At 47.5% G+C, this 12,000-nt stretch overlaps 1 protein-coding gene across 2 annotated transcripts in view; it reads left to right on the top strand.

Moving 5' to 3' along the window:
* Positions 1 to 12,000, top strand: part of ESYT1 (extended synaptotagmin 1) — a 71,029-nt gene that overhangs the window by 38,363 nt on the left and 20,666 nt on the right. For both annotated transcript variants that reach the window (XM_033137939.1, XM_033137947.1), the window contains exons 5-18: positions 686 to 758; positions 1,794 to 1,883; positions 2,461 to 2,516; positions 3,020 to 3,143; positions 3,229 to 3,405; positions 3,624 to 3,706; positions 4,035 to 4,083; positions 4,391 to 4,480; positions 5,508 to 5,600; positions 7,245 to 7,316; positions 8,005 to 8,091; positions 8,175 to 8,324; positions 9,814 to 9,966; positions 10,646 to 10,822. In XM_033137939.1, coding sequence (XP_032993830.1) covers positions 686 to 758; positions 1,794 to 1,883; positions 2,461 to 2,516; positions 3,020 to 3,143; positions 3,229 to 3,405; positions 3,624 to 3,706; positions 4,035 to 4,083; positions 4,391 to 4,480; positions 5,508 to 5,600; positions 7,245 to 7,316; positions 8,005 to 8,091; positions 8,175 to 8,324; positions 9,814 to 9,966; positions 10,646 to 10,822 — 1,474 coding nt within the window. The remainder of the gene's footprint in view (positions 1 to 685; positions 759 to 1,793; positions 1,884 to 2,460; positions 2,517 to 3,019; positions 3,144 to 3,228; positions 3,406 to 3,623; positions 3,707 to 4,034; positions 4,084 to 4,390; positions 4,481 to 5,507; positions 5,601 to 7,244; positions 7,317 to 8,004; positions 8,092 to 8,174; positions 8,325 to 9,813; positions 9,967 to 10,645; positions 10,823 to 12,000) is intronic.

Raw genomic sequence — 12,000 nt, 5'->3', positions numbered from 1 at the left:
AATGGCCCACAAGGCACTTGTCACTCTGACAAGCTGCATTTTGGTACTTGAGCATTTGCTACACTCTTTTCCTGGAAGAGCGCACCATCTGAGGGCAGGTTTTGTCCTGCACTGTGGAGGGTGAGCTGCATTGCAGAGGGAAGGTGCGAGTGCTCTTGTTCTCATCCCCCTGCTTGTGGGCTTCCCAGAGGCGCCAGGTTGGCCAATGCTGGCACAGAACATGTGAGCTGATCTAGCGGGGGCCTCCTCATGTTCTTAGGTCCCTTCCTTTTGTTGCAATCCCACTGGCCCTGTCACAACCGACTTTCCTTCAAAGAGGCAAGTCACTTGCAAGGGAGAGGCAAGGGAGATTCAGTTGCTCTGCTTTGGGTGAAGATAATGTTTTTTCCCTATGCAGAGCCAGAGACTCATTCACGCCTGCATTCATGGACCATGCTGGGTATCTGCAGTACCTCTTCCCCACACACCTCCTGGCCAAAGGAGAGGGACAGGGTGGGACAGGAGAGCATACAAAATCAGCAACCCCTGAAAAAAAATGCTCCAGCAGGGTGGGTGGAGATTAAGGAGGCAACTGTTCCCCTTTAGGCCTTGGTGTTTCATTCTGGCAGTGTCTTATGGCTTTATTTGGTTTCTGGAAGCCTCATGTTGCTCTCTTGCTCTCTCTCTCTCCCTCCCTGTAACACAGTTATGTGGGTGACGTCCAGATTGATGTGGAGGTCAAGAAATTTTTCTGTAAGGCCGGGATGAAAGGCATGCAGGTAAGGTGGTCCTGTTTTGGGCTTCATAAAGGTAGGTCAGAAATCTCAGAGGCTGATATGGTTCCCAGTAATGGATTGGGGACCTCTGTCTTTTTAGGGACAGTGTGGCTGCTTCTTTTTTTTAACCCAAGGAACTTCTACTTTGCCATGGCACAGTATCAGTCCAAGCTCCCAGCAACCGCAGGCCTTCCTTCTTATCCATGGCCTTCCTTGAAATGGTATCACTCCCACCCAGTTCCTTAATTCCTTTGAGCTACTATTTGGAAAGCACTGTGGCTGCAGGAAGGCATCAATGAAGGCCTCCCTAATTACTCCTGGTAAATAATAATAATAATAATAATAATAATAATAATAATAATAATAATTTATTTATTTATACCCTGCCCATCTGGCTGGGTTTCCTCAGCCACTCTGGGCAGTTTCCAACAAAATATTAAAATACAATAGTCTGTTAAACATTAAAAGCTTCCCTAAACAGGGCTGCCCTAAACAGCCCTTCTCATCTTGCAAACTCATAAATATGAACAACCTAAAGTAATGGTTGACTCCATTGAGTACAGTAAATATAATAAAAATAAGCATGTTTGATAACTGCTGAAGGACGGCAAAAGTGTGTTCTCTTCTTCAACAGCCCTCACCCCATTTCCTTTTCTAGTGAATAAAAGTATATTCTAGTTTAGTTAAATAAAACCTTCAGTCAGCACAACAAATACAATTAACATCACAACAGGGCATTTCCCCACAAATGTACGTGAAAGTGCCTTAAAAGCAGAAATCGTTGGGCGCCCCTTCCCTTCAAGAAGCCGCGTGTGGAGGCAACCCTCCCTCCCACAATCCCTGAATTTAAGGGTGAACCTTGCCGTGGGGCTGTGATTTGTGACAGGCTGCCCCTGCTGTTTGTCTACCTGCATGGTAGGAGCATCATTTGTGCCAGATGCTGTTGCCTTTGTATCCTCTGCTTGTCCAAGAGCACAGGAATATGATAAACGAATAACTGACTGAGAATCCAACCTCAAGCGTCTCTTTTTCTCTCAGCTGCACGGCATGCTGCGGGTCATCTTGGAGCCCCTCATTGGGGATGTCCCAATTGTCGGGGCGCTCACCATGTTCTTCATCCGCCGTCCGGTAAGTTTTCAGCGATTCTCTTGAGACCACAAAAGCTAGAAACTTGCCCACCCCCCACTTTAATGAAAGCTTTTACAGTCGCAGGTAACAACACCATAGGCAGAATTTTCATGCTGTCTCCCCTAAAAACATGCAGGGGAATCAGTTCCTACATTCAAGGGGCCGGTCATTCCAGTGCTGAAGTGGTGCACTTGAGTGGAAGTCTTGGTTTGCAACTGGCAAAGTCTCCTATTAAAATGAAGTACAGGAGGATTCATGCATTTTTTGCAGCTGTGAGATCTCCCAAGTAATTTTGACAAACCCCACAGGAGTTATTAATTGAATTTATTTATTTGTCCAATGAGCTCTGGGTGGCTTAGCAAGGCTCTCTCTCACAATAATATTGTGAGGTAGGGTAGGCTGAAAGAGGTGGTGAGGGGTCTGAGGTCACGCAGTGGGCTTCAAGGCTGAACGGAGATTCGAACCTGGATATCTCCAGTCCTGATTGCTTCTTCCCAACCCCCCCCCCCCAAATCTCACCCACGCATCCAGTATTTCTGTAACTAGTTCTAAATCACACCTCTCCCTTCTTTCCCAGACTCTGGACATTAACTGGACTGGAATGACCAACCTCTTGGACATTCCTGGACTGAGGTAAATGCTTGATGATTGACGATAAAACCAGAGGTGGGGAACCCCTGGCCTATGGACCTACAGCTCTTGTAGGAGGTTGGAGTGGGTGTTGTCTTGCTTGCTTCCTCCATCAAAATTTACCGCTCTGGTAAAAGAATGAAGCTTCTATGTTCTCAAGTGCTTTTTCTCTTGGAGATAACCAGAGCAGCTGAGTGTGCAAGAGGGGTAAAGGGGGGAGGCTTCAATCCTAACCCCAGTGGGGTTGGCTCCACTGAAGTCAATAGGACTAGTGAGGAGTGCAATGGAAAACAGGTGAGAACATTTGAGAAGAAATTGGTTGGTGGGGGAACTGGGTCTTGCTGGAGAAGAACTTTCTGGGGTGCAATGGGACAGAAAGGTATTCTGGGAGATTGGAGGGGATGCGTGGTGGCAGCAGAGGATTTGCTGGGATGTCTTCACAGTGGCGATGGGCAAGAGGCCAGGGTGGTGTATTCTGCGTTAAAACAGAAGGCTTTTCTCTGCAGCTCATTGTCTGACACAATGATCATGGACTCCATTGCCTCTTTCTTGGTTCTCCCCAACCGCCTGCTCATCCCACTGGTCCCCGATCTCCATGAAGCAGCTCAGCTACGCTCCCCAATTCCCAGGGTAAGGCAGGCCCTGGGGAGGGGGAGGGTGTCATCCTTGTAGGTGGGCCAGAGCCCTGCGCCTGATGCATGCCTCTCCCCTCCAGGGTGTCGTCCGTGTCTTTCTGAGGGAGGCCAAGGACCTGCAGTCCAAGGATAAGTACATCAAAGGGATGATTGAGGGCAAGTCAGACCCATACGCCGTTGTGCGTGTGGGAACCCAGGTCTTCACCAGCAAAGTCATTGATGAAGACCTCAACCCAAAGTGGAATGAGATGTATGAGGTAATTGGCTGCCCACTGAGGTGGCAAAATTGAGTGCGAACTTTTTTTGGGGGGGGGGGCGCTCAACCGCCTTTCTCTCTATCCTCCCTCCCTGGCTTGGCTTTTCCTCTTCGCGCAACACAACTGTCATTCCTTTCCTTTCTCTGTCTGAAGAGGGCCCCTCCGGCCTGCACAATAGGTGGTGTCTGCTCTGACCCCCCACCTCACTATCCCCACAGTTCATTGTACACGAGGTACCGGGGCAGGAACTGGAGGTGGAGCTGTTTGACAAGGACCCCGATCAGGATGACTTCTTGGGCAGGTGAGAGGCTGGCTGGGCTCCGTTCCCTCCTCTATCAAGGGGAGTGAGACCTAGCTGGGTGAGTAGCTATGGGGAGGGGAGGAACAGGAGCTCCTCTGCTCTTTTTCCTGATGCTGAGAGGACCTGGGGGGCTAAAGAGTTAGGCAGGGCCAGTTCAGGCCCCCAGTTCAAGAGTCATTGGTTTCATCTCCAGCTCTGGAAGTTGGGTTATCTTCGTGACGGGAGATGGGATCTCTGTGGATGAGGGTCACTTGATCTGCTGCACCTTGGGCTTGAAATCGAGGAGACAGGACTTATGCAAATGTCACCACCTTCTTTTCTTCCTCAGGATGAAGCTGGACTTTGGGGAGGTGTTCAAGGCTCGTGTGGTAGAGGAGGTGAGCGCAGAAGAGGGGACAGGGCTGGCTTCATACATGGTGCCAGGCAACAGAATAGCCTTTGAGTTTGATATCTGATCTGCGGGGAAGAATGAAGAATAGCGTTTCATCATAGATTGGTAAAGAGGTGGTGTTAAAGTCTCTCATGAGAAGAACGGTGGGACAGGGGGGCAGAGTCGGCCATATCATGAAGAGCTGGGCAATATAGTTAGAGGGGAGAGACCATTGGCTGTAAGTGTGACGGTACCGCAGATCCAAAGCCTGTCCCTGTGCTCCTAATCCTCTCCCTCTTTCTCCCACCTGGCAGTGGTTCCCTCTGCAAGATGGTGGTCGGGCTCGTGTGCACCTGCGCCTGGAGTGGCACACCCTCATGTCAGATGTGTCTAAGCTGGAACAGGTGAGTGTAACCTTGATCTGATTTGACCTGGAGGCCAATTCATCTCAGGGGGTGTGTCTGGAGTTGGCTGGGCCTGAGTTGCTGCTTTTCTGACAAAAGCAGGAAGATGCCCAGTATTGTCAACTCTGATTGGCAGCAGCTTTCCAAGGCCTCAGGCAAAGTTCTCCCCACCCCCTTTAATCCTGAACCCTTTAAAAACGGGGAATGCTTTGGGTTGGTTGAGCAAGTCTAGAGGCTCCCCCCCCCCATTTTTTCTATGAGGTATTTCCTTGAAGAAGAGTTTCCTCAGAAATGGGCAATATGTGAGGACAGGGCAATGACCCTGGATGGAGGCAGGGGCGTACGAAGGGGGGGGGGCGGGAGGTGCAGGTGACATGGAGGTTGACAAAATGGCGGGTGGCACTTGTCACCGTGGGGCCTGCAATGTGCACGAGCCGCACATCTTGGCGCCCGCAGGCTCTGCGCTGTCCGCCTGCTGCCTCCCCCCCCCCCGCTGTAGGGCAGCTGAGGCCCCGCTGTGTGCCTGTCTCTATGGGCGCACGCGCAGTGTTTCGTCCCTATGGGTGCCATGCGCTTCGCCCCTATGGGCGGTTCACCCTGCCCCTGGGCACCCTGCCCAAGGTGCCCGAGAGGCTTCCTCCGCCAATGGATGGAAGATTCCAAATTCAGACTCCCAAGTCATATAGTAACTATAGCAGGGAAATCAGGACTCCTGGTTCTGTTTCCAAGAGGCAGGTCAGATTCTGTGGGAAACTGGCTTGGAAGGCCTGGGGGCAGAATCAACAGTTGGACCTCTTGTGTGGTCTGGGCACAGATGAGCAAATCAGTAAAAGAGAGATGGAAAGAGAAAGATGGTTTGGAGAAATCTGTGCCTCCCATTGAGAGTAATTATTCAGCCCCTGTTTGTTCATTTTGCGGGGATGGCATGGGGGGAGATGTCCTTCAAGGTGAAAGATAGCAAGGCATCTTGGGAAGAAATGGTGGAGCTGACTTTATGCTTGTTTTGCTTCTTGCGTGCTATTTAAAGGTTCTCCAGTGGAACAAAACTATCTCCTCCAAACCAGAACCACCGTCAGCAGCCATCTTGGTTGTCTATCTTGACAGGGCACAAGAACTCCCAGTGAGTAGTCAGAACCCCTGATGATATGGGCTTCCTGGTCTCTTCTGGTTGGGGTGGATTGGTTGTGTATTTAAATGTCTTACTTTTGTCATATCCCAAAACAGATATACAGGTGAATCTCGAAAAATTAGAATATCGTGGTAAGCAATTGTTTTCATTAGCTACTGGAGTTTAATATATGAGATAGACTCATGACATGCAAAGCGAGATATGTAAAGCCTTTGTTTGTTATAATTGTAATGATTATGGCGTGCAGATGATGAAAACCCCAAAGTTGAAATTGTTAATTTGGGGTTCTCATCAGCTGTACGCCATAATCATCACAATTAAAACAAACAAAGGCTTGACATATCTCGCTTTGCATGTCATGAGTCTATCTCACATATTAGTTTCACCTTTTAAGTTGAATTACTGAAAGAAATGAACCTTTCCACGATATTCTAATTTTTCAAGTTTCACCTGTAGGTAGGTTGTTTTTTTTAAGTACAGTATTGCAATATTCTTCTTGATCAGGAATGAGGAACCATTGTCCAGCTCCCATAGTCAGGAATGATGGGAGTTGTCGTCCAGCAACATCTGAAGGGCCACAGATTCCCATTCCCTGTTCCAAATAATATATGTTGAAAATGCTAGCCTGTTCCTCTATTAATAGGTTTTTCACACCTCTCAACTTGGTGCACAGCTAAAGAAAAGACTACCACATACTCCCAAATTTGATGAAGAAGAAATTTCAGCAAAAGTGGGAGCTTGTTGTTTATTAAATTGTAAGCTACCTTACGCTTAAGAGAACCAGTCCCAAGTCTCCAGTTCTTTGGCAACCCTATTTAACCTGCTTTTCGATATTTGGGGTTTGGCAAACAGCATTGCATAATCGTGAGGGGGCCACCAAAAGTGTGCTTCTGGGTGCTCTTGCTGTCCAGCTTCATAAACAGATGGCAGTTTTTAGGGGTTATTAGGCAGCACCAGAATAACAACTGGTGGGCTTCACACCTGGTGGCCTGGAAGGTGCAGACTGGCACTTCCATGCAAGCTGAGACACGGGCAACTGGCTCTTTAAAATAACTCTCCTCCCCAGCGTAAGTAGCAGTAGAGGCTTGGGCAGAGCATGCCCCGTGCTGTTCACTTGAGCTCAGAAATCAGCAGCCAAGCTTCGTAAGGGAAGAACTCGTGACAGAGCCTGTGTATCTGTTCATGTGGGAGAGGTAATAAGGAGCCCTTTCTGTCTCAGAGTGAAGGAAGGAAGGAAGGAAGGGAAGGGCTTTGCCAAACTAACTTGTTTTGCTGGTGCTGCAAAGGTGAAAGAGGCCTTTGCTTCTATGTCAGCTCACGCAAGAGGGCGAAGCTGGTGCTGGTGGCCCTTCAGCTCTTACTCTGCAACCCTTGAGATGTTGTTGGACACCAGTTCCTATGAGCCCCAGCCAGCATGGTACCATGATGGGGCTTGTAGTCCAGAAACATGGGGAGCGGGCAATGGGTTCCCTGGCACAATTTAACCAAGGAACTGGATGTTCCATTGAGTCCCATCTTAGGCCAAGAAGGAAAGAGTGGGGCCTCTTAGATATGTTGGGATAAACCTGTTAAGGGCTGTATAGTTCATGGATAAATTCTGTGTCCATCATTTCTCTCACCTCATCCTGTACATAGCTGAAGAAGCCCAGTAAGGAGCCCAACCCCATGGTACAGCTCTCCGTTCAAGATGTCACCCGTGAGAGCAAGGTGAGGGTTTAATTCATTCTTGTCTGTTAGTTATTGCTCACTGGACACCTCCAGATGTAACCACTTGGGGTGCTGACGATGGGGTGTATGCAACAAGTCGCAACGGAGGTGGCAAGCTTAAGGTGCCTGGCAGGTTTTAGCTCCCCTACCCTCAGTTTGGTAACATCCCATGATAATCCAGGTCTTGTTGCATGGTGCACTGTATCACAGGCCAGGCTGGATGGTGCGGGGGGGGGGGGTTCTGGCTGTAACCTCCACTTACTAATTATCATTTAATAACAAGGAAGACACTTGTTTCTTTATTGTGTTTATTTCCCACCTTTTGTCCAAGGAGATCAAGCTGGCATACACTTCCCCCTCTGCATTTTATCCCCACAACAACCCTGTGAGCAGGGTTAGACTGAGAGAAAGTGTTACCCAGGAAACTTCATGCCTCAGAGGGGACATGAGCCCTGATCCCCCAGTACCCAGCCCAGCACTTTAATTGCCATAAACAGAGTGACAGCTGCTTCCTGGAGGGGTTCTCTGGTGGAGTATGGTCAGGATATGGCTCATGGCCGCTCCTTCCTCTCCTTTTGAGTATAGCAGCTTCAGGAGGTCTGCTGCTTGAATGACTGATGTCCCACAGAAATGGGTGCTACTTCTGTTTCTTACCTCTTCACTGTCATTCTCCCCCTCACGCCACCAGGTTGTCTACAACACTTCTTCTCCTGTCTGGGATGATGCCTTCCGTTTCTTCTTGCAAGACCCAACCACTGAGGACATTGATATACAGGTAGGCTGCCCCACCTTTTCCAAATGCTCCCCATAGTTCTGCCTGCACAGAAATGCAAAACCTCTGTTTTCACCCTCCTGCAGGTCAAAGACGACAACCGTCAGACCACCCTGGGCTCCCTCACGATCCACCTGTCCCGCCTTTTGAGTGCCGACAATCTGGTTCTTGACCAATGGTTCCAACTGGAGAACTCTGGACTGAACAGCCGCATCTACATGAAACTCGTTATGCGGGTAAAACACTTGAAAATTGAGGACTTCAAAGACTTCTTGTGCCCCTGATGATGATGATAATGATGATCATTCACCTACTCACCCTTCCATGACAGCTCAACAATTACTGCTCAGCGTCCTTTATATAAAAATGCAATGAAACAAACAGCATTTTGAACTTCTTTTTCAAGAGTGGGGAAGGGAAAGATATACTCTACATCAGGCTTCCTCAAACTCGGCCCTCCAGATGTTTTGAGACTACAATTCCCATCATCCCTGACCACTGGTCCTGCTAGCTAGGGATCATGGGAGTTGTAGGCCAAAAACATCTGGGTGGCCGAGTTTGATGAAGCCTGCTCTATAGGGTGTGTTTTGACTGCAGGTAGAGGCCACGTGGCTTTCTGAGTGGCTGTTACTCTTAGGTCTTACTTGTGAGATTTTTGATCTCCTTCCCTTCTCTCCGAGATGGAACCATGGATGGGGGATCTGTGGCCGTCCAGATGTAGTTCAGCTCCCACCAGCCATGTCAAGGAATATGAGAGTTGTAGCCCAGGATTATCTAGAAGTCCACCACCCCTGCCTTATGGCCCTTGTGATACAGGGCCACAAGGAGTGAAAAAAAGACCCAGAATATAGCATGAGGCTACTAAGCATTGAGCATTAAACACAAGTGGAGTCTAAGGGCAAAACTTTGGAGATCTATGAGTGAATATCCAGCTTCTTTTTTGAAAACCAGCTGTTTGAGAGAGGGTCCCTTGCCCTGAGCTATCTTTTCTCCTTCTTGATTATCCAATGTCAGTCAAACATGCCAGTGTTTATGTTATCTGGCCCTGCAGTTACCGTATTTTTCGCTCCATAAGATGCACCTGAACATAAGACACACCTAGTTTTTAGAGGAGGAAGGGGGGGGAGCCCTGTTTTTCTGAGGATCAGCTGAAAGTGGTGCAGCTTTTTTGCAAAGGGAAAAGCCCTGCTTTTTTGAGGATCAGCTGAAAGTGGTGCAGCTTTTTTTGCAAAGAGGAAAAGCCCCATTTTTATGGGGTTCAACTCACATTTCTGCAGCTTCTAAAGGAAAGGGAGCCTTTTCTACAGTTTCCAGGCAGATAATCTAAACAGCCAGTCACATGTCGCTGGGGAAACAAACAGCCTCCCTCTGCATTCAACAATGGAGGCCTGGGCAAGGGGCTGGGGCTGGAAAGGGAGCCTTATCTCTCTCCCGATCACTTGCTGAACAGCTGTTCAGCGGCTTCCTTTCAACACCCCCTTCTCTCTTTGTAAAAAAAGGAGCACAATCTGCTTTTGGCCCCTAGGCAGTTCGGCTCCAGGGGCCATGCATTCGCTCCATAAGATGCACAAACATTTCCCCTTACTTTTTAGGAGGAAAAAAGTGCGTCTTATGGAGCGAAAAGTACGGTACATTTGGTCCTCTTCCTTCAACAGCCGATGCTTCCTAACTATTTTGACTTTGCTTCCTAACCTCATGCTTCACTGTGTGCCAATGTTTCTGTAGATCTTGTATCTGGATGCCCCTGAAGTTTGCTTCAACACCCGGCCATGCCCCCCAGGAAATCTGAATGTCACCGAAGGTACCTGTGTTGGAAGCAGTGTTGACAGGCCTCCTCGCCCCACCAAGGCCAGCCCAGATGCTGAGTTCGGCACTGAGGTAAGGTCGTCTCCTTGAGAGAGTTGATGTTGCCTGAGGAGCAGCAGGTAATGATATAATGTATGTATTTATATATGTCCATCCTGCCCTTCATTGATTTTGCGATCCCAGGATGGGTTATATATAAAACCACAGAAGAATAACAGACTACAGAAAAGTTCATAAAATCAGCAGGAGCAGACAGAAATATCTAAAACGAAGATACCAGTCACAAACAATAATGCTGAATAGTAATGCTATAGACAAGTCTCATCAGTTAACAGTTCAGCTTCTTTCAGTAAAAATAACAGTACAAAGTTGTAGGACCCTTCTAAATCGCCATTTTTATGTTCTTTATATATTTTAAAGATATGAAAAGATTTTAATGTAAATTGCATAAATTATTGATTTCCCCCTTCATATTTAGCTTGGCTTTTTTGAGTTTTGATGAAATTTTAATTTATTACAGCAAAAATAATTGTATTACAGAAGCTAGGTGCTCCAGTCTCTAATCTTAGTTGATTTCTGCCCCCCTCCAGCTACTGTGATGAAAGTTATTGTGTTGCTGCAGTAAAAACCTAGGATGGTTTGGGGGCCCCAGACAAAAAAGGGAGATAAGAGACCCGCCGCTTTGTAGGATGACGACTGAAGTTCCATCAGGCAAATTCTTCTTCTTCTTTTTCTCTCATCCTCCCCTCAGAGTGTGATTCGCATTCACCTGCTGGAAGCTGAGAATCTGATTGCCAAGGATAACTTCATGGGTGGGATGATCAAGGGCAAATCAGACCCTTATGTCAAAGTGCGCTTGGGGGGCCAGAAGTTCCGTAGCCGCGTCATCAAGGAGGATCTCAACCCCCGTTGGAGCGAGATCTATGAGGTGAGAACGTCCACACGCGTCAAGTTTGGATCTGCTGGACCTTCTGGTCTTGGCTGGTGGTGGAGGATAGTGGGTTTAATGGGGATTTGTTCTGAAACAGAGTCGGATTATTTTAATTGAAACAGGACTGGTACAGTATCTGATAACTCACAGTGTCCTGAGATGTCTTCCTTGCAATCAGAAAGGAAAGCACACAACAGAGCATTGCCTATTTCTGATTTGGACACACACCTGAGAATAAATACAGTATAACACAAATTACAGAAAACCCAAATGAAGCCTGTTGAGGTTTTTACCTTGGTTCTATACAGAGCAAGGATAGAGGTTGTTGGACTCCAACTCCCATCAGCCCCAGCCAGTATGGTCAGGGATGATGGAAGGTGGAGTCCACCAGCATCTGGACTCCCAACCCCTGTCTAGAGCGTCTGTCAGTCAGTTTCAGCATTTTTTTACTTCTGCCTAGCAATTACGTACATGGAAGTTCTTTACATATAGAAGTTTCCACATCAACAGGCGGAGCTCACTCACAGCTGGGTGGAGCATTTGGGACACACAAATCGCCCCAGAACGGAAGGCCCTAAAGCCTAAATGCAGTGTTTCAATCTCAGCTTACCATAGAGGATTCTCAGTGCTGTATAAATGCCACAAAGACCAAAAATACTCAGAAATGTCATACTACCTAAAGGATGCATTGTACAGCAACGTGTCTTGTCTCTTAACTCCCTCCTCCAAAATAATAAAATCGTCTGGAAGATCAACTTGGATATGTCTTTGGTGATTTTCAAACTTTCATATGCACGCAGCTTCCGTCTGTAATGTGCCACTGGTAGCCTGAAGTGAAATATTTTTGCATTGAGCTTCTGTATGAATTCCTGCCAAATCCCACTTCCTGCTGGAGCCAAAGATAGAAACCAATAGTCCCAAGTATATGCCCTTCATCTTTTGTTCCCTAGAGGATATAGATCTGTCACCAGGAATCTTAAAATGTTATTTATATATATACAAACACACACACAATACAACACATTCATTTACTGAATCATGCACAGACACCCATTGCCAAGAAGTCTAAGGTAGATGTCAGCAGACAATTGTCTCCAAAAAAAACAGCAAGATAAAATAGGCAACAGATCAATAAAGCATTGCTCACTCTCGCTCTCAGTTAACACCCAGCTGCT

The sequence above is a fragment of the Lacerta agilis genome, chromosome 2, assembly GCF_009819535.1.
Source record: "Lacerta agilis isolate rLacAgi1 chromosome 2, rLacAgi1.pri, whole genome shotgun sequence".
Classification (NCBI taxonomy): domain Eukaryota; kingdom Metazoa; phylum Chordata; class Lepidosauria; order Squamata; family Lacertidae; genus Lacerta; species Lacerta agilis.
The sequence above is the reverse complement of the archived record's forward strand: the minus strand, read 5'-3'. Positions and strand labels throughout refer to the sequence as shown.